General features: G+C 39.3%; 1 protein-coding gene across 3 annotated transcripts in view; it reads left to right on the forward strand.

The window, feature by feature from the left end:
- Positions 1–3,654: 3,654 nt before the first annotated feature.
- The window catches only part of LOC112558301 (O-acyltransferase like protein-like), a 28,945-nt gene continuing 7,671 nt past the window's right edge, over positions 3,655–24,928 (forward strand). Inside the window, exons 1-5 of one of the 3 annotated variants that reach the window (XM_025228685.1) lie at positions 3,655–3,870; positions 5,971–6,811; positions 7,227–7,399; positions 23,704–23,800; positions 24,167–24,248. In XM_025228685.1, the coding sequence (XP_025084470.1) occupies positions 5,986–6,811; positions 7,227–7,399; positions 23,704–23,800; positions 24,167–24,248 (1,178 nt within the window). In that variant the 5' untranslated portion in view covers positions 3,655–3,870; positions 5,971–5,985. Of the gene's footprint in view, positions 3,871–5,970; positions 6,812–7,226; positions 7,400–19,357; positions 19,437–21,758; positions 22,640–23,126; positions 23,300–23,703; positions 23,801–24,166; positions 24,249–24,928 lie in introns of those variants that run through there. The other 2 variants (XM_025228682.1, XM_025228683.1) reach the window with 2 other exon arrangements.

Genomic DNA, 24,928 nt, shown 5'->3' on the forward strand with positions numbered 1-24,928 from the left:
GTATGGTGGAACCAGAATGTTATTCTTTCGTTATTCACAGACAGTTCTTGACGGGTCTTTGTTGTTGTTTGTTTTGCAGCTCTACACAGACATATTTAACTGCCTCTCCATGACGTCTTTCGAATGAGACAAAGGTACAAGACACAGGACACCACTCATACAAAGATGACACATTGTGAGATATATACAGGTAGTCCTCGACTTACGACGTTGATCCGTTCTTACGCGGCGTCGTAAAGCGAATTTCGACGTAAGTCGGATCATACTTTCATACAGTACTGTACCATAATAACACTACAGTACTGCAAACACTATCCTAACACAGTACCCTACATAAGTATTAATAAACATAAGTACAGTAAAATATTGTGCAGCATAGTACGCTTTGTTATCACTGTCGCTTTCATAGGAGCAGATCCTTTCACATGTTCAAGGATGCGATCTTTATCTTGATAATCGTAGCGACAGTCGAACGACTAAGACCTAAACCTCGTAAGTCGGAATGAGCGTTGTATAAAGCGTCGTAACTCGAGACCGTCGTAACCCGAGGACTACCTGCATATATATATCATGTGGTTTGTAAGGTCTCTAGTTTCTAATCAACAGATGGTCCTAATTCTCTTACTGACCGTAGCCCTGACGACTGTAACGACCTTTATATGAATTGGTTAATTACCATGTAATATTTTTAATGCACATGTTGTTTCTCATGGTGGTGATGTCGTTAAGGTACCTGCTAAATGGAGACACTTAATGAAATTATGGCTCAGCATTGCAACAGAACAATAGTTGTTTTCTAGGACCATTGCCTGAAAATACCTACCTAGATATCTCGAAAACGACTTACAGCTTCTTAAGCTAGGTGTGTCATATTTTTCTACTTTTTAAAGTGGTGGTTCTTGGCCTTAACATTTCAGAAATGTAAATCCGCTGTAGTGACTAGATCGCGACATCACTAGGATGACTTGTATTGCGGTCAGGCTGCAAGGCAGCAACAGTAGGAAGCGCCGTTATCAAAGATTATTTAAACATTCACCAAACGGACCGTTACTTGGCCTGGGTGTTCCTATTAAGCAGAACGTTTCATAACGTTTATAATATTTGTAAACTTTGTTAGCATTCGGGGTGTTCTTTATGATTTGTGTATATTTGTATATCTAGTAGAACAGAGTCGGAGCACGTTTGTCTCGAAGGCGGTGTAAGACAAACGTTATTCATTATTAATCATCATTTAATTTTGTCTGGCCTGGCCAAGGCAACTGCAAGTGGGACTCGAAACAATAAATCTATGAGCTTTTTCGATAACATCACAACTTTGGATTGGGCTAGCTGTTAATGTCATAACGCCATAGTCATTACACAACACAAGTGTATCCACGTACAATCCACGTTCAGTCTGCATTGGTACCTACTTTCCGTGCATAGTGGTGTTTGTGGACATGAGAATGTGTACCCGGCTGTTAGACAGCGATTGCGCCCTACTACACCTTTAAAGGGTTACTCAAGGCTTGTGATAAGGCTCTGGCGACGGTCAAACGTTTCAAAACTATATTTAGTTACAATTACAGAGCACGAGAGCAATACAGGAGAAATAAAGGATTCGTTTCTCACTTAATTACCACTTATTAGCACTATTTCGGTTGCCGATGTTTATAAAAATTGAAAAAATCCAGTGAAATCGACCGTTGTGTCCTTCCGCCGAGTAACCACGATATCTTCCCGAGATGATCAAGCAGAGGAGTCTTCTTGTGACGTCAGAGTCTTGTTGTGACGTCAGTCTCTGAAAGGAAGTGTCTGTATCATTGCGAAGATTTTACGTCTGTTTATTGTATGACGCACTCTGTGTGTAAGGCTTGTAAGACTCTGTCTTTCGGAAACTGATGGAAAGAAAATTTTGAATCTTTTCCATCTTTTCGTGGCAGTCGGGTGCAGTACATTCTCCAGGCATGGTTCTCACTATGGAAACCACACCTCATAGGGTCACGTGATGGAGAACGAGTTTTCGTGGAATCAAAAAAAGAGTCCCGTGTAATTTCTCTTATTAAACACAACATTCTACTAAAAACCTTCAACGTTTTCCACATGAACACACATATAAATAGACGAGATTCAAATTTATCATACTCTGTACGCAAGTCTAAGCACTTTTATTTTGCCTTTAGAATCCCTTTAAGAGACATATAGCAGGTGGACATCTCTGCCGTTATGTACATCTCTGAGAAAGATTAACAGGTCGCAGTCACGTGTACACGGACAGTTGTGAAACAGCATTCAACCACGTCCCCCATCCCAACCTCGCACTTTGAACATGGCAAAATGATGATAAAGTAAAAAAGAAAAAACTATATGACCGCTTGCGAGTGAAACATAGATAAGTCTCCTAAAAGGGGCCATCAGTTCGTCGGGTACACCCTGAAAGATTTTTTACGGAGTGCTGCTAAAATGAGGAAGAAAAATACAGAATTGTGTCGCTTGACGACGAAAACATGTTCAAAGCAATGCAGACAGCAGAAAGGTTTCTTAAACAAACATTATATGTCTTTTCTTCGTCAACCCCATTGTCGGAAGTGGGAATATGACTCCATATAGAGTTTCGGGAAAAGCAGTGAAAAGGACAGAAAATTATTTGGCATCTTGGTCTCTGACATCTCACTCCCCAACGATCTTCTAAAATAAAACCCGTAAGGCTTAGGACAATCTTTACCTTTTATGGACATTTGCAATGTTTTGTGGAATTAGAGAAGAAAGATTACACGAGAGACAAAGAGATAAAGGAAACAATTAAGTGAGTATTTAACCTCTTGTATGCTGCTGCTGCTGCTGCTGATGTTGTTGTTGTTGTTGTTGTTGTTGTTGTTGTGTTGTTGTTGTTGTTGTTGTTGTTGTTGTTGTTGTTGTTGTTGTTGTTGTTGTTGAAGAGCAAGTGTCTTGTTCGGAAATTCCTTCCAGTAAGCTTATGAGTGCTGCGAGCCATAAAGTGATAATTATTTCCTGACGTCACCGACGATCTTGTTGAATCGCCCGGCCGTTGACCGCCACCCGTTAGGGTTCACCTGTGCTGTATGTACCCAGTGTACCTGTCTGTGCCCAAATAAGGGCAATCAAGATAATGATTACAGCGGACAGGCAGGTTTGCTCACTTCCCACCACAGCAAAAGACTCCACTCAGTCAAAGAAACACTTACTGACAATCTGTCACACACACAGACAGACAGACGACAGAACAAACAGGTGGGGTGTGTATTTCGATGTGTTCTTACGAGTATTAATAATTTATATTTAAAACAATTATTTATATTTGAAATAAAATTATTTATAAATAAAAAAGAAATAAACAATAATACATTGCATTTAATTTAATAAAGTAATTATCAAAAAATATAATCTAATTTATTAATCATTTAATCATAATAATTGAATTTGTGAAGCGTGTTTTCTCGGGTAGCTTTCAGCTGAATGTATTGACACGAAAGCAAACCGCCAGTCAACCGTGCAGGAAACCTTAGCTGTATGATGATGTGTATCTATCTCTACCTTTATCCAAATCACGAGACTGTTGATTTTGTTTCTCTAATCTTGAGAGTTTTTCCCTTGCCACAAATCACCCACAAAAAGAACTCGACAGGAGGGTATGAATTCCTACACGGAGTGTTTCGCAACAGAAAAGGTGCAGACGTACCCGAGTGTATATCTCGCATGGTATATTGTCACCTGTTATCGCTGTTATCACAGGTAAATAATTCTATTTTAGAATACTCCTAATAAGGGCATGCAGCGAATTACGTGGTGTGGGTCACATAAGTTATAAAAGCCTCGTACTGCAGTTCATCCCACAAGGATCTCTAACATCTGCTTGGATACCCAGGAAAGGTAAATACACGTTTGTACTCTAACCATTGGTTATATTTTAAACAAGAACTAATAAAATGAATGGTTAAACGCTACTTTGGTACTTTTCGAAAAAAGAACGGTGGTTAAAAAAAAATTCAGCTAAATATGTTTAACAATTATTTCAACAGATGTATTAGATGGTAAAGATTTGTTTATTTTCATGGTCGTCATGAACTGTGTCCCATATATTTTGCTAAATGTACTTATTTTTCAAACATTTTAATTTGATTTTATGTTTATTTATTGTTTTATTTCTCAGCTATTTTGATTTACTGAAACTTCCTTAAAAAATTATATTTTGGCTTGTTGGTTGTCAAACCAAAACATTTTTGATACTTGTTATGAGATAAACTATTTATTTATATGTTAAACATCTTCTTAAAATAAAAAGACTATAATTATTGTGATAAAAAATTTATGTAGAGCGATTTCACTTTGATATTGACCATTGTAAGATTCAGTGATCGTTGAAGCTTAACAGAATCGGAATCGAAACCCACTTCACAGATACATAGACACACATCAGCTACAACTCAGTGGAAAGTAACAACGGTACCTACATGAGTCACATCTCAGAGGAAGAGAATTTCGGCTGAATTTTACAGATGTTCATCAATTATTTGCTCAACCATAAAATTCTGTAATTTTCAAAACCACGATGGTGACTCCGCAAAACTGAGCACACTTATCTGACAGTGTGGAACTTTTACCTGGCGACTATCAAAGGTGTGACAGAAAAAAACTAGATGCACTTGTTTATGACCTGGAGAACCCGCTATTCGTTATTGAAACAGACGTTAGTGCAACCTCAAACTTTCATTGACCCAATGAAAAAAGATAACGTCCAAAGAAGCAGTCTGACCGCCTAAAACAAAAAAAAAATTTTTAACTATGAGTACTTAACTCAACAATCTGTATTAAATAGCTATAAGAATCTTTCCCCTGATCCAGGTGGCATTAAGCCACTTTTCTCTCGAGTTCAAGTCCGCTATTGTCCGCCTAATTTATAAAAAAAACTATCTTTGGATTATAACTGCTTCAGTAATTACAGACAAGTTTCAACCCTGTCCCTCCTGTCTCAGGTTTTGGAAGTGATTGTTCTTTCTCAGCTTATTGTACACATGGAGCAAAATCATCTCCTTAATCCCTTCCAGTCGGCTTATGGTAATGAATCTGCACTTCTAAAATGAATGATCTACTCTTCTGCTCACGATGACACCTGAATACTGTTATTCTTGTCAGCTGTAGTTGATACTATCCTATACTTCTACACAGACTTCAGCAGTTTTTTGGTATTCATTTTGCTTTGTCCTGGTTTCGATCCGATTTCACGGACCGAACCCACACTGTGTGTGTGAATGGTGTTCTCAGATATTTCTTCCTGAGATATGGTGTCCCTCAGGGATCTGTATTGGGTCCAATACTTTTTGTGTTGTGTACCTCCCCTCTGTCTGATGTTATGTCCCGCCATGCCATGTCATATGTGAGTCATGCTGATGATACAGTTTTATCAGTCAGCTCCACTAACTGAACTATCTGGACTACTGATACGGACACAGGAATGCATAGATGATGTAAAGTACTCGATGCTCCAAAATAGACTGCAACTGAAGGATGATAAGACTTAAATCTTACTCATCCAAACAAATCTTTCTTAGTCATCCTTCTCTCCCTCTATAAACAACTCTTCTTTTCTCTACCTCTGTTCGCAGCTTGGGTTTCATTCTTGATCAGAGTTTGACTTTTTGTGAGCATATTTCTCATCTTCAGAAATGCTTACCTTTACTACTATTAGACATTATCTCTTATTTTGGCTGGCCTTCCCAAGTATATTTTTGGCAGACTTCAAAGCATACAGAATAATCCTCAGATCATCTAGATGTGAACTTATCTCACCCATCAGAACAATACCAACAGCAACATCAAATGCTGACAATGTTCGTCACGCACCGATGGTTTCAGGGCGTTGACCTGGTCAGGACTTTAATATTAAAAGAAATCGCAGTAAAGCGTCCGTCAAGTAAATCTTAAAATATTTCTGTAATTTCCTATGAACCTTTTTGTTCCAAAATGTTTCAGGGCAAACGACTGAAAATGTGGCAAATCATGCTGGTCACGACAGTTCTTTTGGTGACACTGAGGACAGCACTTTGTCAAACTACTAGTATGACTGGAGGCTTGAACACCACTAATGCTATCCTTCCTGTCACTATATCTGGAACCTCGTTGTATTTAAACAAGACAGTTTCTTTGGAAACAGGCACAATGCGTTCATCATCAGTGACTCCATCTTTAAGGAACGTGCAGACTGAATCTAGCTCACCAACTTCCACTTTAGGGGGTTTCAGCATCACCAACTCTTCTTCTGTTACTGAAAGCCCATCAACTGGAATCGTCACTGGAAAACCTGCATCAGGGACCCCAGCTTTGGTGACTCAAGAGTCAGGGATCCCATTGTCTGGGGTCACGGGCTTAGGAGGTCAGCCATCAAGTTTCTCGCCTATCAAAACCTCGTCCTCGGGAGCCACAAACGACTCGTTTACAGGTACTTCTCCCCCTGCAACAAAGGCAGGAGGTATCTCCTTGAGGAATTCTTCCGAGGACAATAGCTATACGACTGATAAATCCACACCTTCGTCCTTCCCTAAGGACAGTGCCAACTCCACCAGCGCTTCGACTTCCGGTGCAGCTCAGCAACTCCAGAACTTGATGCTTTTATTCAACATGATGTCGGGTAACTCTGCCAACTCTTTGCCACCCGAATTTCTGCCCTTCCTGATGAACAGCGGCATCTCCCTTCAGAACACTCTTCAGAAACTCAGTCTCCTGACTCAAACCCTGCAAGTCTTGCCCCAGTGCGCGGCTGACCTTGCAACCTTCCAGGCGGGGATTCAAAAAGGAGAACTTTGGACCTTACAAAGTAAGTACCTCTGCACTAGATTCATTAGATAAAAACTACTGTGGAAACTGGCTTGATAAATTGACAGTAGAATATGGACATTTTGTTTGTAACAATATCTGTAAGTCGTATGTTGAAAACTTACACCTTGTCTTTGTAGTCAATCTTTTCACCATCTACGTTTCAAGGGTTTGACCAAGCATGTTATCTATCGACTACGGAAATAAGTGTCATCATGCAAGTTAAAGGAATCAAGACGGTTTTAAGTAATCAGCAGTAACATCAGCAGTCGACTATAGTAAAAGGTAGAGGAACAATAATCAGATCATGAAGAAAGTGGGGGAGCAAAACGAGGTAGGAGAGCGATACAGGATAAAGTGGGTGCGTCGTCTAAGAACTGATTTTTGTTTAGGTTTATTTATTTATTTATTTGCAGTGATAGACGCAATTGGAAAACCACAGGCCGGCATTCTGCTAGGGGAACAAACATTTGTGGGACAGTATGATGAATGTCGGGGGATTTCCCAAAAGATGAATGATGGTGTGATCGAGGGACTGTTTTGTACTCTTCAAGTGAAGATGAACTTTTCCGGTCTCGGTGCTCAGCTGGTAAGACGACAAAAAAAAGTACGTTAGCGAGTGTTCTAGAGAAACACATTTTATGTTCATCATGTATTCTGTACAAATGATTATGTTTTCATGGGTTTTTTTTTTAATACGTCTAGTGCAATAACTTGTGTAGTGAAGATTAGTAAAGACAAAACTTTTGTGCTCAATACAAGAACAAATCCGAGTTGTAAGAATAAAGAAGCATCACTTCATTACTCAGATATAAAAATGTAATATAATCGCTATTTATTGGTGATGTTACTTCTGGTTGTCTCCAACACAGTTCTCATAGCAGGTGTTCAAGGAATGGTATGTGGGAAGTGGGTTGGGAGAAACAGTGGAAGGTAAGGGCATGATGTAGTCCCCCTCTGTCTGCAGCATTAAATGATGACAAACATGTTGCAGGCTCTTCTGGACCAAGTCCTCAGCACTGTCTATGTTGACATCTGTCTTCCGGCTTCATGTAGAGACGACGTGGCCATGCTGGCAAAAGAAGCAGCTGGTATCAGTTTCTAAGAATTTTTGCTATGTACACAAGTACACACCTGCTATAATTTACATTCCATTACTGGGGCGCATATCTCACAAAATAAAAAACAAAGAGAAACACAGTCTTCCAGCAATTCATAGCTACGAAGAATAAATAAAAGTCTTTACTTAGATATTACTAATATTTTCTTAGACAATAGCAAAGAAAATAGCAAATCGTACATCAGAACATCAAACATATGTGATGGTTAGGGGTAACCGTTGCCGAACTGCAAACTCCCCATACAAAGTAGATAAATTACGTTTTATAGGATTTTTTATTCTGTTTTTTTTTTTAATATGAAAGAGATATTAATTTTGCTGTTTTTGGTTTGATGTTCTGCAGACGCCTTGGGACAAACACTTCTAGGGGCGTCTTGTGTCACCTCCAAGGATCCTACTGATGACAAACTATTTTGGGTCACCATGTGAGTGAATTGTTTTATGTCTTCGCTTACTTTTTCTTCTCTTCTAGAGATGCAGTGGGGTGTCATTCTTCTTCTTTCTTTTTTTCGTATTATTTCACATAGCTGACTGTCCTGAAACCATTCTCTGTACTTAGCGGGATCATCGCCTTCCTTGCCCTCCTTGGAGTGTGTGGCACAGCCTACGGCGTTCACCTCAAAGGGAGCGAGAAGACACCAAACAAGTCAAGCACGCCATACCTTACAAGTCATATCAATATGGCCTGTAATGGGGAAATGCATGAAAATATCGAAAAACACGCCAATGGAAGTAGTTCTCTCCACGAAGTTATGGTTCAAGACAAGAATGGCGAAGCGTATGTCATTGGAAACGGCAATCTACCGGAAGTGACGGGTCAAGGCGAGAAGCACAAAACGACAGTAGCTACTAACGGACTAAAGATATACGCCAATCACGAGCCAGTGGAACAAAAAATAGTCAGATCCAGAGGTATCAAAAAATATTGTAGCTTTTTGGTTTTTTTGTTGTTGTTGTTTTGTTGTTTTTTTTTTGGGGGGGGGGGTTGTTACCTTTACTGATATTCTGGCAAGAGCACAGGTATCAACATCTTCCTTTAATGCCAACAAAACTTCCCATACTGTCAATACTTTATCTTACCTTGCTCAAATGAGTAGCCTCTTTCCTCTTTATTACCTATTTATTAACATTGCTCAAATACACACCCATGTCAAATATAGGGCAACATTCACTGCCTTGTCAAAATTCACTCTTGTTTAGTCTTGTAGTCTTTATCTTTTGCAAATTCGACTTATTCATGGTTTTGATTCTTGAAAATTCTCTAATTTTCTTATTCTGACACTTTTTACTGATATGTACTTTTATTTATGTGTACTAAACCCTTGTTGATAAACATAAACTTGTATCGCTTTCCTGATCACTACCAAGAACATAAGGAAAATAATGGTTCATTTTTTGTTAGAAAATCGACATTACTGATGCAGCTGGAAAGTGTGACAAACCGTTTTTGTTCTACAACTCTCGTTCACATTTTCTGTTAAATAGCATGTTAACTATTAATTAATATCAATTATTATTATTCTGTTAACTGTTCTGTTATTTATATTTTCTAACGTTAAAGGTCAGTTGTTCATATTTTCTGTTTACAGGTCTGTGCTCCAAGCTGCTGTTGAGTTTCTCGGTACTAGAAAACGGCAAAAAGCTGCTAAGCTTTGAGAAAGGTCAAGGTGACCTGTCCTGCCTTCACGGCATCCGGGTCATTACCATTACCTGGGTCATCCTGGGTCACAGCTTTGTCATGCCAATTAATACTACAGCCAACACAGTAGGTAAGTGTGGGTAACCATGTAAGCAGCTAAGACATCATTCAGCAACTTCATAAAGCATTCTTTGAACACACTATGAATAATGTCACTTGTTTGATCGCCGAGTTCTTGGAAAGTCTCATAATCTTTCAGTATTTATATCGCTCCATTTTTATATCTTTATGTGCCAGAGCGAAAGCAGTACATTTTGTCACTGAGTGAAGACACGCAAAAGCAAGAAATTTCGAGAAAAATGTAGTCTTTACACGAAAAAGAACAACAATGTGCCTGAATTTACTTTTGATAATTTTAGGAAACACAGCAGCCGTGATCACTATGATACAAGACTGGACAATGGCACCTGTATTCAGTGGAACACTTTCGGTTGATACCTTCTTCCTTTTAAGGTAAAGCATTGCAAACTCTTAAAGACAAGCATGAGTGGAATATTTACTAGTTTAAAGGTCTTTACAAAATCCCAAAACTCTCAGCCAGGAAGGACAGCTCTCTCGTTGACCATAGCCTTAGTGTTAGTGTGTCCATTCTTCAAGCAGCCATAACAGATTTTACTTCCATCACTCATGCAAGTCTGTTTTTGAAGACTTTTATTTTCTGTACAGCACACTAATTATTTCCTCTTATAGTGGGGAGTATTAGATAAAAGAAATTAATTCTTTTGAAAGGGGTTTAAAGCCGGTTGGTTTTATTCACTTTTAAAGAAATTGTCTTAATAATAAGGTGGTACAAGCAAATAAGCTAAATAGCATTCTAGATTTTAAGTTTTCCTTTTGTGGATGCTTTGATATTCTTTATTATTTTGTTTACTTAACTGCCGCATGCTGTTCTCCATCTTTGCAGCGGTTGCCTGACATCCTATCTGTTCTTACGACAGGCACAGAAGGCTGGCGGCATCACGTGCAGAAACATGATTCTGTACTACGTGCACCGATTCTGGAGGTAAAGAGAATGAAGGAGACAAAACTAATAGTAACTATTTAAATGTTAAGAGCATAAGCAAACAATGTTAGAGACTGAAAGAAGGGTAAAAAAATAAAATTCAGATACATGTATTGCGGAAAAGATATGGGCACGATGTCTGTTAGGTTTCAAACATCGCAAAAACATATCTTGAAGTGAATTACTAAAAAAGAAATGAGTAAGTAAATTATTCGTTTCTTTTGAGTCTTTTATTCTATATTTGAAAGAACTATTTTGCAATAGTTTGAAAACTGACTATCTGATGCACTGGAGATGGTCTTTGTCCTAGGCTGACACCTTTGTATATGGTCGCTATCATGTTTTATGCCGGAATAATGCCATACCTTATGAGCGGTCCCTACGATAACTCGCAATCAGCTACCTTGCAGAACTGCAAGAAGTACTGGTGGGCTAACATACTCTATGTCAACAATCTTGTTGATATATCGAAAATGGTAAGAAAAACAATGTACTGTATTCAGTATTCTATGTTTATCTGTGTGCTTATGTCTTTGCGTGCGTGTGTCTGTTTGTGTTTGCTTGCGTTTGGGTGCGCGTGCATGTTTTGGTGATCGGTTATGACGAGTCAACTGACATTTGGCATGTTTCAAGTACTAGTAAGATGAAAATCTTTTCTAATAATTTTCTTGCATGCAGCTGACATTTTCCTATTTTAACTCGACGCCTCGGGTGTTTTCAAACAATGTTCGCATAAAAAATTAGTCACTTCATGAACATCACAGGTACTTTACAATGTTAATGAATATTAGCTTAAAGCCAAACTTGATGAACGCAAACATTCTTATCTCAACACTTATTTTCAACTTACAGTGTCTGGGCTGGAGCTGGTATCTGTCTGATGACATGCAGTTCTATGTCATTGCCCCCCTTATGCTCGTGCCATGGGCATTTGGGTAAGAAGATACATTTTGTGTTTGTTTGTTTGTTTCTTCTTTCTCATTTTCCTGTTATTTCTTTCTTCTCTCCACATCTAATGCTTTTTCTATTTCCCTCTTTACTTCCGTCTTTCGTCTTTGAAGTTTGTTTCTCCTTTTCTTCCCAATTGTTCATTATTTGTGATTTGCTATTTCCTGTTCTAGGAAACGGACTATCGGCATTCTGTTCTGCGTTGCTCTGATCATCGTCCACATCGTCACGAACTCCATTTATATCACAAGAGATAATCTGCAGTTTCTCTACGGGTAATACTTTTATCTATTTTTTCCATTTTTCTTACTCTTGCCGATATGCATGTTATATAATATATTATGATATGATATGATACTATATGATAGCTGTGTTGTTTTTGGAAAAAGGTGTAGAGAAAACGAGAAAGATGTTGCCGCATCTGCAATCTGAATCTTTTAATTCTTCAGCAACTGTTTTCCAACAAGTCCTATAAGCTTTAATTTGTTTTATAATTTACTAATGTGCCTCATGAAGCACTACCTCAGTAACGAATCTAACTATTTATGGATGGGTAGAAGGTCAGTATGTCATACAATGTCAACCAGAAGTTTATACGGTAAGGTAAGGTAACTTTTGAGGCATATAAATTTGTTAGGAATTATAGAAACTCAAATTTAGTGACATCTGCTAAGTCTTAACTGTGTTCGTGCAGAAATACACAGACGGAATATATGAAGGAAGTCTACATTCCTCCCTGGACCCGTGTCGCGCCATTTGCAATCGGTGTTCTCTTGGGCTACATCTTGCACTCCACTGGATGCAAGTACAAAATGCAAAAGGTGGGTAAATCAAGTATCGCCCGCTTGTCACCGATGCTTCTATCCATCAGGAAAATATGGAACAGAAAGACAAAAGAAGAATAAAATTAGATAACTGTGATAGAAGAGAAGACGTGACACAGACGAGAAGATGATAACTAATGGTGGTGGGGGATGATGAGAGCTCTTGTTGAAAATGAAGAAATGTAATGAGAGAGCTAGACCTGGTTATGATGATATAAAACATGGAACTGGCCTGAAAGTGATAAGAATTAATGATGGTGGTAGAGATGATTCGGCGAGACATAGAAGTAAAGATATAGACAGTATGTGTGTGAGTGCGTGCGTGCGTGTCAGAGAGAGATGTTACGAATATTCGATTGCGGGATTATTCTGTTCATATAAAATTTTAAATATTGAGGAACTAGTCTTGGAGTGTGCAACAAAAATTTCGTGCAGCTTCAATCCCCCCAAATCTTGTAGAGAGAGTCGCAAAACTTTTTTTTCTGCACAAGTGATCTCGTGCAAACGCCTGTAATATAGAACTTTACCATTTATTTTATTCTTCTTTGTCAAATTGTCTGAGGAAATAATCCATAGAGGTAAAGAAAGACAAGAAAAAAACAAAACATGGTTAAGAGGAAATTTTCGGCCGTAATATTACTTTTTCAGATATTTTTTGAAAATTTACTTTCTTTATGAGTATATCATTTATTATAATATGTGACGAGAAAGTCTAATTTTATTTTCTAATGATTTGGTAAAGCTCAACGCGATAACTCCTTCCCCGAAATCTGGATAAATACACTCTTCCATGTTGATGAAATTCTATGCTGATATTTGTATGTGTATACGTCTGTGTCACCTTCTTACCCAGTAAGCCTCACACTTCATACTCAGTTCAATGTTCTTAAAAACTCCTCTTTCAGCTTCTCGTGCTGTTAGGTTGGCTGGTGGCAACGGCTGTAGGTCTAGTGGCTGTTTACACTCAGTTTGATAATGTCAAAGGCTTGGACAAGACTCTACACCTGGCCTGGGACTCAAACCAGTTTGCCGTGTACGAGACTCTCAGTCGACCAGCGTGGGCATGTGCAGTGGCGTGGGTCATACTGGCTTGTTGCACAGAACATGGAGGTATGTATGGTTGTGTCTCCTTTTATTTTCTCTGCTGAGTGAATTTTATCTGAAACGCTAGTAATCAGATTTTCAGTAACAGATTTAGTCAACCTTAACAGGCCAGTATGAAGTGACCTGTGAGAGAAAAGGTTCCGGATACAGATCGAACTAATTACATCTTATTCTTTAAACACTAAAAGTTTATTGTAATGTAAATTTATTCTTTGCCAACATCTACATTTTTACGCCTTTATGAGTTACTATATTTTCAAAGAGGGGAGGGAAGATAGCCAAGTTGTTAGAGCGCTGGAATCTGAACCGACAGCGCGCTGGTTCTATTCCAGATTAGCGCAGCAAACTTCCCCTAATCGACCCAGCTGGAATGGGTACCTGAAAAATGTGACGACAAACAATTTGTTGGTTTTGCTAAGAAAGATAACAATCATTTACCCTACATTGCCTCAAGATGTATTGAAACAACAATAAAATTAGTTCCTTCTGCGATTGGTGAATTAACAGTAAGATGGTCCAAATTTTTCAAGAAAGCTTTTTCTCCATGCGTGGAAAAAAAATACAGTAGCACACAGGCATGGGTCAGCCAGTAAGGCCAGTAATACGTGAAGATTACATTCCTGCCTGCCAAAAACGTAGGAAGTCGATATTATTTGTCCTCTAATGATGTGAAGTAGACATCATCTACTGTTATTATACTTTACACACAGGCTTTGTAAACACCTTCTTGTCCTGGAGGGGCTGGGCGCCTCTGTCACGGCTGACCTACGGGGCCTACCTGTTCCACATCACCACCATGTACGTCATCTTGGGCAACAAAATCGCACCTTTCTATCTTTCCTCCTGGACGATGGTGAGCACGATAAGTATAGTAACTATGGTAGCAAGAGATGGGAATGGAAAAGTAAATAGCTTTGCAGTTCTGCTCTTCTGAAGATGAGTCCATGACACTCACAGAAACTTGCAGTCAGTGGGAACCAGCACAAATCTAGTAAATTAATTTTTAAAATTGTACCAAATTACTTAGCCTGAAAGTAAATTCGCCCATAAATATAACAAGGTTAACGCCATTGTAATAACAGTCCTACTCATTTACTTACTAAACAATCCATCACTAATGCACATAGTCAAAGACACTGCAAGACCAAGTGGATGAATAATGATAGAGTTGTAATAGAATAGATAAACAGACAGACAGATGAACTGATACATGATTGGAAGGATATAAATGAAATCGGCGATATCTACCTCTGTAAATAAACAATTCATTCATTAATAAATGGCACAATAAAGGTGAAACCATCATAGTTTGAAAATAACTGACATCTATTACTGTTGTTGTCATTGTTATTTCTTCAGGCGGAGCTAACGATCTCTGTCACGGTTCTAACCTACATGGTGTCCTTCGTCTTCTCGCTGCTGGTGGAGTCCCCTACTCTTGGCCTCGAGAAGGCGCTGCTAGGTGGCGCTGGTAACAAGAAACATTAGTGACGTCAGTGATGTACATCAAAGACACTTCTGTGCAGCTTTACCTTCATTACATGGGCAGTCCGTTGGAGCAATGATTAGCTCCTGTCACCAATACAGTGAGGGCTGGCTGTCCTGGGTTCAGATCTCGTCTTGGGCACGTTGTTGTTTCTCTGCATCTGTTTACAGGGCTGGCTGCCTTACAGTGATATAGTACATACGGCTGTCAGGTTTAAGTACCTTGGTTTAATGATAGACGGAAGGCTTTCCCTTAGTAATCACGGGAATCAAGTGTACAGACAAGCACAGCAAAGACTACCTTTTGAGAAAACTCCGCAGCTTCAACGTCAGTTCTGGGATGCTAGAGACTGTTTACGGGTCTCTTGTTGAGAGCATCCTCACATCTAACATCGCCGCCCGGTATGGTCACCTCCTCGTCACAGACAAGGCAAATCTGGCCAGAGTCATCCACCAGGCAAATAAAATTACTGGTAAATCACAGCTGCCACTTTCTGACTCGTACCTTCATGCAGTTAGAAAGATGGCACATGACATCACCTCAGACCAAACACCCTCTCCGTCCCAACCTTCAGCTGTTGCCCTCGGGCAAACTTCAAAGTGCCACGTGCGCGAAAAACTGCCTACCAGAGGTCCTTCATGCCAGCAGCCATCACCATCCAAAAGGACTCGTAGGGCTGCCATACTAACTGGCATCCTCCTTATGAGATTTGCATGTATGTGTGAGGTGTAGGTGTGCGTTTGTGTTGAGTGTCTTGTATGGGTATGTCTGGCCATTATGCTCATATTAGGTTTATAAATGTGGTTTGGCTTGTGAACAAAAGAAAAATTTCTGTCTTGTACTTCCTCGGACAGACAATAAAGTTTTATTTCATGGATTTTGAAATGCCAAAATTCTGTTCATCTTATCACTGCTTTTAAGGCATCTAAAATTTAGTCACAGAGATGGAGAGTGAAGGCAGTTGATGTTGGACAGCAGTCAGAAAAGTGGCTGTCAGAACACTGCACGAAGACGACAGCAATACAACTCGTCCCTTGTGTTATAGAACCAGAATGTTATTCTTTCGTTATTCACAGATGATTCTTGACGGGTCTTTGTTGTTGTTTATTTTGCAGCTCTACACAGACATATTTAACTGCCTCTCCATGACGTCTTTCGAATGACGCAAAGGTACAAGACACAGTACACCACTCATACAAAGATGACACATTGTGAGATATAAAGATATATCATGTGGTTTGTAAGGTCTCTAGTTTCTAATCAACAGATGGTCCTAATTCTCTTACTGACCGTAGCCCTGACGACCGTAACGACCCTTATATAAATTGGTTAATTACCATGTAATATTTTTAATGCAGATGTGCTTTGGTTTCTCATGGTGGTGATGTCGTTAAGGTAGCTGCTAAATGGAGACACTTAATGAAATTATGGCTCAGCATTGGAACAGAACAATAGTTGTTTTCTAGGACATTGCCTGAAAATACCTACCTACATATCTCGAAAACGACTTAAAGCTTCTTAAGCTAGGTGTGTCATATTTTTCAACTTTTTAAAGTGGTGGTTCTTGGCCTTAACATTTCAGAAATGTATATCAGCTGTAGTGACTAGATCGCGACATCACTAGGATGACTTGTGTTGCGGTCAGGCTGCAAGGCAGCAACAGTAGGAAGCGCCGTTATCAAAGATTATTTAAACATTCACCAAACGGACCGTTACTTGGCCTGTGTGTTCCTATTAAGCAGAACGTTTCATAACGTTTATAATATTTGTAAACTTTGTTAGTATTCAGGGTGTTCTTTATGATTTGTGTATATTTGTATATCTAGTAGAACAGAGTCGGAGCACGTTTGTCTCGAAGGCGGTGTAAGACAAACGTTATTCATTATTAATCATCATTTAATTTTGTCTGGCCTGGCCAAGGCAACTGCAAGTGGGACTCGAAACAATAAATCTGAGAGCTTTTTCGCTAACATCACAACTTTGGATTGGGCTAGCTCTTAATGTCATAACGCCATAGTCATTACACAACACAAGTGTATCCACGTACAATCCACGTTCAGTCTTCATCGGTACCTACTTTCCGTGCATCGTGGTGTTTGTGGACAAGAGAATGTCTACCCAGCTGTTAGCGATTGCGCCCTGCTACACCTTTAAAGGGTTACTCAAGGCTTGTGATAAGGCTCTGGCGACGGTCAAACGTTTCAAAACTATATTTAGTTACAATGACAGAGCACGAGAGCAATACAGGAGAAATAAAGGATTCGTTTCTCACTTAATTACCACTTATTAGCACTATTTCGGTTGCCGATGTTTTTAAAAATTGAAAAAATCCAGTGAAATCGACCGTTGTGTCCTTCCGCCGAGTAACCACGATATCTTCCCGAGATGGTCAAGCAGAGGAGTCTTGTGATGTCAGAGTCTTCTTGTGACGTCAGTCTCTGAAAGGAAGCGTCTGTGTCATTGCGAAGATTTGACGTCGTCTGTTTATTCGTATGACGCAATCTGTGTGTAAGGCTTGTAAGGCTCTGTCTGTCGGAAACTGATGAAAACAAAATTTTGAATCTTTTCCATCTTTTCGTTGCAGTCGGGTGAAGCACATTCTCCAGGCATGGTTCTCACTATGGAAACCACACCTCATAGGGTCACGTGATGGAGAACGAGTTTTCGTGGAAGCAAAAAAAGAGTCCCGTGTTATTTCTCTTATTAAACACAACATTCTACTAAAAACCTTCAACGTTTTCCACATGAACACACATATAAATAGACGAGATTCAAATTTATCATACTCTGTACGCAAGTCTAAGCAGTTTTATTTTACCTTTAGAATCCCTTTAAGAGACATATAGCAGGTGGACATCTCTGTCGTTATGTTCATCTCTGTGAAAGATTAACAGGTCGCAGTCACGTGTACACGGACAGTTGTGAAACAGCAAACATTCAACCAAGTCCCCCATCCCAACCTCGCACTTTGAATACGGCAAAATGATAAAGTAAAAAAAGAAAAAACTATATGACCGCTTGCTAGTGAAACATAGATAAGTCTCCTAAAAGGGGTCATCAGTTCGTCGGGTACACCCTGAAAGATTTTTTACGGAGTGCTGCTAAAATGAGGAAAAAAAATACAGAATTGTGTCGCTTGACGACGAAAACATGTTCAAAGCAATGCAGACAGCAGAAAGGTTTCTTAAACAAACATTATATGTCTTGTCTTCGTCAACCCAGTTGTCGGAAGTGGGAACCTGACTCCATAGAGAGTTTCGGGAAAAGCAGTGAAAAGGACAGAAAATTATTTGGCATCTTGGTCTCTGACACCTCACTCCCCAACGATCTTCTAAAATAAAACCCGTAAGGGTTAGGACGATCTTTACCTTTTATGGACATTTGCAATGTTTTGTGGAATTAGAGAAGAAAGATTACACGAGAGACAAAGAGATAAAGGAAACAATTTAGTGAGTATTTAACCTCTTGTATGCTGCTGCTGCTGCTGCTCAAGAGCATGTATCTGGTTCAGAAATTCCTTCCAGTAAGCTTATGAGTGCTACGAGCCATAAGGTGATAATTATTTCCTGACGTCACCGACGATCTTGTTGAATCGCCCGGCCGTTGACCGCCACCCGTTAGGGTTCACCTGTGCTGTATGTACCCAGTGTACCTGTCTGTGCCCAAATAAGGGCAATCAAGATAATGATTACAGCGGACAGGCAGGTTTGCTCACTTCCCACCACAGCAAAAGACTCCACTCAGTCAAAGAAACACTTACTGACAATCTGTCACACAGACAGACAGACGACAGAACAAACAGATGGGGTGGATATTTCGATGTGTTCTTACGAGTATTAATGATTTACATTTAAAAGAATTCTTTATATTTGAAATAAAAATATTTATAAATAAAAAAGAAATATAGTATAATACATTGCATTTAATTTAATAATGTAATTATCAAAAAATATAATATAATTTATGAATTATTTAATCATAATAATTGAATTTGTGAAGCGTGTTTTCTCGGGTGGCTTTCAGCTGAATGCACTGACACGAAAGCAAACCGCCAGTCAACCGTGCAGGAAACCTTAGCTGTATGATGATGTGTATCTATCTCTACCTTTATCCAAATCACGAGACTGTTGATTTTGTTTCTCTAATCTTGAGAGTTTTTCCCTTGCCACAAATCACCTACAAAAAGCAACTCGACAGCAGGGTATGAATTGCTACACGGAGTGTTTCGCAACAGCAAAGGTGCAGACGTACCCGAGTGTATATCTCGCATGGTATATTGTCACCTGTTATCGCTGTTATCACAGGTAAATAATTCTATTTTAGAATACTCCTAATAAGGGCATGCAGCGAATTACGTGGTGTGGGTCACATAAGTTATAAAAGCTTCGTACGACAGTTCATCCCACAAGGATCTCTAACATCTGCTTGGATACCCAGGAAAGGTAAAGACACGTTTGTACTCTAATCATTGGTTATATTTTAAACAAGAACTAATAAAATGAATGGTTAAACGCTACTTTGGTACTTTTCGAAAAAAGAACGGTGGTAAAAAATATTCAGCTAAATATGTTTAACAATTATTTCAACAGATGTATTAGATCGTAAAGATTTGTTTATTCCCATATATTTTGCTAAATGTACTTATTTTTCAAACATTTTAATTTGTTTATTTATTGTTTTATTTCTCAGCTATTTTGATTTTCTGAAACTTCCTTAAGAAATTTTATTTTGGCTTGTTGGTTGTCAAACCAAAACATTTTTGATACTTGTTATGAGATAAACTATTTATTTATATGTTAAACATCTTCTTAAAATAAAAAGACTGTAATTGTGGGCAGTGATCGTTGATCGGAATCGAAACCCACATCACAGATACATAGATACACATCAGCCACAACTCAGTGGAAAGTAACAACGGTACCTACATGAGTTACATCTCAGAGGAAGAGAGTTTCGGCTGAATTTTACAGATGTTCATCAATTATTTGCTCAGCCATAAAATTCTGTAATTTTCAAAACCACGATGGTGACTCCTCAGAGCTGAGCACACTTATCTGACAGTGTGTAACTTTTACCTGGCGACTATCAAAGGTGTGACAGAAAAAACTAGATTCATTGGTTTATGACCTGGAGAACCCGCTATTCATTATTGAAACAGACGTTAGCGCAACCTCAAACTTTCCCTGACCCAATGAAAAAAGATAACGTCCACAGAAGCAGTCTGACCGCATAAAAAAATCTTTGGACAGATTTTTTTTACTAAAAGTACTTAACTCAACAACCTGTATTAAATAGCTATAAGAATAAATCTTTCACCTGATCCAGGTGGCATTATGCCAACTGTTGTTAAGGTGGATGGGTGTGTTGGTTTTCTTCAGATTGGTTATCGCTGGTCCTTTGACGGACCGAGACTCGAAAGAGTGGCCACGAGCAGAAACTGTGTCACTAGAGTCGATGACTCATTTATCAACCCAGAGAACAGCTTTAAACCACCAAGATAGTGTAAAGATATGATTGTGCTTAAAATGGACACATGATGATGTCAGTTCGATGATATGAGCTCGATTCTATTCCCTCCTCTCTGCCTGTCGATTGTTTATATGTCCTGATACTACATATAACTTATATTATTAATGCTACTCTCACGCTTGGACACTTTCCTCTCGAGTTCAGGTCCGTTATTGTCCTCATACTTTATATAAAAAAAACTATCTTTGGATTATAACTGCTTCAGTAATTACAGACCAGTTTCAAACCTGTCCCTCCTGTCTCAGGTTTCGGAAGTGATTGTTCTTTCTCAGCTTATTGTACACGTGGAGCAAAATCATCTTCTTAATCCCTTCCAGTCGGTTTATAGAAAGGGTCATGGTAATGAATCTGCACTTCTACTCTTCTGCTGACGATGACCCCTGAATACTGTGATTCTTGTGAGGTGTAGTTGATACTATCCTATACTTCTACACAGACTTCAACAGTCTTTTGCTATTCATGATGTTGCTTTGTCCTGGTTTCGATCCTATTTCACGGACCGAACCCAGACTGTGTGTGTGAATGGTGTTCTCAGATATTTCTTCCTGAGATATGGTGTCCCTCAGGGATCTGTGTTGGGTTCAATTCTTTTTTTGTTGTGTACCTCCCCTCTGTCTGATGCTATGTCCCGCCATGCCATGTCACATGTGAGTCATGCTGATGATACAGTTTTATCAGTCAGCTCCACTAACTGAACTATCTGGACTACTGATACGGACACAGGAATGCATAGATGATGTAAAGTTCTCGATGCTTCAAAACAGACTGCAACTGAAGGACGATGAGACTGAAATCTTACTCATCCAAAAAAAATTTTTAGTCATTCTTCTCTCCCTCAGTCTATGAACAACTCTTCTTTTTTCTACATCTCTTCGCAGCTTGGGTTTCATTCTTGATCAGAGTATGACTTTTTATGAACATATTTCTCATCTTCAGAAATGCTTACCTTTACTATCATTCGTCATTATCTCTTATTTTGGCTGGCCTTCCCAAGTATCTTCTTGACAGACTTCAAAGCATACAGAATAATTCTCAGATCATCTAGATGTGAACTTATCTCACCCATCAGAACAATACAAACAGCAACATCAAATGCTGACAGTGTTCGTCATGAACTGATGGTTTTAGGGCGATGACCTGGTCACGACTTTAATATTTAAGGACATCGCAGTAAAGCTTCTGTCAATTAAAACTTAAAATATTTTTGTAATTTCTAATGAACCGTTTTGTTCCAAAATGTTTCAGAGCTAACGACTGGAAATGTGGCGAATCATGCTGGTCACGACAGTTCTTTTGGTGACACTGAGGACAGCACTTTGTCAAACTACTAGTATGACTGAAGGCTTGCAGACCACCAATGTTAGCCTTCCTGCCACTCCATCTGGAACCTCGTTGTATTTAAACAAGACAGTTTCTTTGGAAACAGGCACAATGCGTTCATCATCAGTGACTCCATCTTTAAGGAACGTGCAGACTGAATCTAGCTCACCAACTTCCGCTTTAGGGGGTTTCAGCACCAGCAACTCTTCTTCTGTTGACCCAGTTACTGAAAGCCCATCAACTGGAATCGTCACTGGAAAACCTGCAACAGGGACCCCAGCTTTGGTGACTCAAGCGACAGGGACCCCAATATCTGGGGTCACGGGCTTAGGAGGTCAGCCATCAAGTTCCACAAACGACTCGTTTACAGGTACTTCTCCCCCTGCAACAAAGGCAGGAGGTATCTCGTTGAGGAATTCCTCCGGCGACAATAGCTATACGACTGATAAATCCACACCTTCGTCCTTCCCTAAAACAGACTCACGAAACTTCAGTGCAACTTCACACAACTCGACTCCTCTTGTCGCCAATGCCAACTCCACCAGCGCTTCGACTTCCGGTGCCGCTCAGCAGCTCCAGAACTTGATGCTTCTATTGAACATGATGTCGGGTAACTCTGCCAACTCTTTGCCACCCGAATTTCTGCCCTTCCTGATGAACAGCGGCATCTCCCTTCAGAACACTCTTCAGAAACTCAGTCTCCTGTCTCAAACCCTGCAAGTCTTGCCCCAGTGCGCGGCGGACCTTGCAGCCTTCCAGGCGGGGATTCAAAAAGGAGAAATTTGGACCTTACAAAGTAAGTAGTCTGCACGTTGTCGTAGAACCTAGGATGAGAAACTCTTAGAATTGTAAGCTAACAAGGGAGCTTGTGAAAATACAGGAAAAAGTAACGTTGACAGTTTCTTGTATATATGTCTCTTTCTTTACATTCATTCACAGACATTTCATTAGATAAAAACTACTGTTGACACTGGCTCGATAATTTGACAGTAGAATAATGACATTTTGTTTGTAACAATATCTGTAAGTCGTATGTTGAAAACTTACACCTTGTCTTTGTAGTCAATCTTTTCACCATCTACGTTTCGCTGGTTTGATCAAGCATGTTATCTATCGACTACGGAAATAAGTGTCATCATGCAAGTTAAAGGAATCAAGACGGTTTTAAATAATCAGCAGTAACATCAGCAATCGACTATAGTAAAAGGTAGAGGAACAGTAAGGTAAGAACTGATGGTTGCTTAGGTTATTTATTTATTTATTTATTATTTATTTATTTGCAGTGATAGACGCCATGGGAAAACCACAGGCCGGCATTCTGCTAGGGGAGAAAACTCTTGTGGGACAGTATGACGAATGTCGGGGGATTTCCCAAAAGATGAATGATGGTGTGATCGAGGGACTATTTTGTACTCTTCAAGTGAAGATGGACTTTTCCAGTCTCGGTGCTCAGCTGGTAAGACAAAAATCTGTGCGTAAGCGAGTGTTTTAGACAAACACATTAATTTTTATGCTCATCGTGTCTTCTGTACAAAGGATTATGTTTGCATGGGTTTTTTTTTTTAATACGTCTAGTGCAATAACTTGTGTAGTAAAGCATTAGTAAGGACAAAACTTTCGTCCTCAATACAAGAACAAATCTGAATTGTAAGAATAAAGAAGCATCGCTTCATTACTCAGATACAAAAACGTAATATAATCAGTATTTATGGGCTATTTTGTGTCTGGTTGTCTACAACACAATTCTCATAGCAGGTGTTCAAGTAATGGTATGTGGGAAGTGGGTTGGGAGAAACAGTGGAAGGTAAGGGCATGATGTAGTCCCTCTCTGACTGCAGCATGATCACAAACATGTTGCAGGCTCTTCTGGGCCAAGTCCTCAGCACCGTCTTTGTTGACATCTGTCTTCCGGCTTCATGTAGAGACGACGTGGCCTTGCTGGCAAAAGAAGCAGCTGGTATCAGTTTCTAACAATTTTTTCTATGTACACAAGTACACACCTGCTGTAATTTACATTCCATTACTGGGGCGCATATCTCACAAAATAAAAAAAATAGAAACACAGTCTTCCAGCAATTCATAGCTACGAAGAATAAATAAAAGTCTTTACTTAGATATTACTAATATTTTCTTAGACAATAGCAAAGAAAATAGCAAATCGTACATCAGAACATCAAACATATGTGGTTGTCAGTGGTAACCTTTGCCGAATTGCCAACTCCTAGTACAGAGTAAATAAATTACGTTGAATAGGATTTTTTTTATTTTGTTTTGTATATGAAAATGATATTAATTTTGCTGTTTTTGGTTTGATGTTCTGCAGACGCCTTGGGACAAACACTTCTAGGGGCGTCTTGTGTCACCTCCAAGGATCCTACTGGTGACACACTATTTTGGGTCACCATGTGAGTGGTTTGTTTTATGTCTTTTTCTCCTCTTCTGGATATGCAGTGGGGTGTCATTTTCAGTAGAGGTTTCATCAAATCTGCAAGAAGTTTAATGGTCCACAGTTGGACCTTAGCCTTCTAAAGGTCATGAGTTTTCAGTGATGCTAACAGCACTAAGGCTGAAGCAAATCTGAAATTTGAGAAGTTTCTAGAGATTTAGCATCCGTAAATAATTTTTAAAAAATAAGTGTAACGCTGACAAAGCTGAAACTCTTTCATCGGATGCTTTGGTTAGACGTGTCGATGAGTGAAATAGTATATAGCGTATACGCAATGTCGACGATCATTTGTTTATTGTAAGAGCCCAAACGCTACACTTATGAACAACCGACAGCAAACCGGAAGTGGTCTTCCCTCGACTTAAGGTGAAGGTCACATAAATGCATAATTCTCCAAAATTGTCTATGTAGGCAGCGGGCAGCCAACGAGACTCATACATGTCTATCCCGTCATGGACATTCCTTGTTTGTCCCTCAATATGCATCATCGTCATCATCATCATCAGCAGCAGCATTCACTTCATACACATTTATGTTACATTGTTTGTCTCGTCATAAAGACGTAATCCTAGTGCAGTGTTGCTCGAAGATTCTTCTTATTTCTTTTTTTTCGTATTATTTCACATAGCTGACTGTCCT

The sequence above is a fragment of the Pomacea canaliculata genome, linkage group LG2 (assembly GCF_003073045.1).
Source record: "Pomacea canaliculata isolate SZHN2017 linkage group LG2, ASM307304v1, whole genome shotgun sequence".
Lineage (NCBI taxonomy): Eukaryota > Metazoa > Mollusca > Gastropoda > Architaenioglossa > Ampullariidae > Pomacea > Pomacea canaliculata.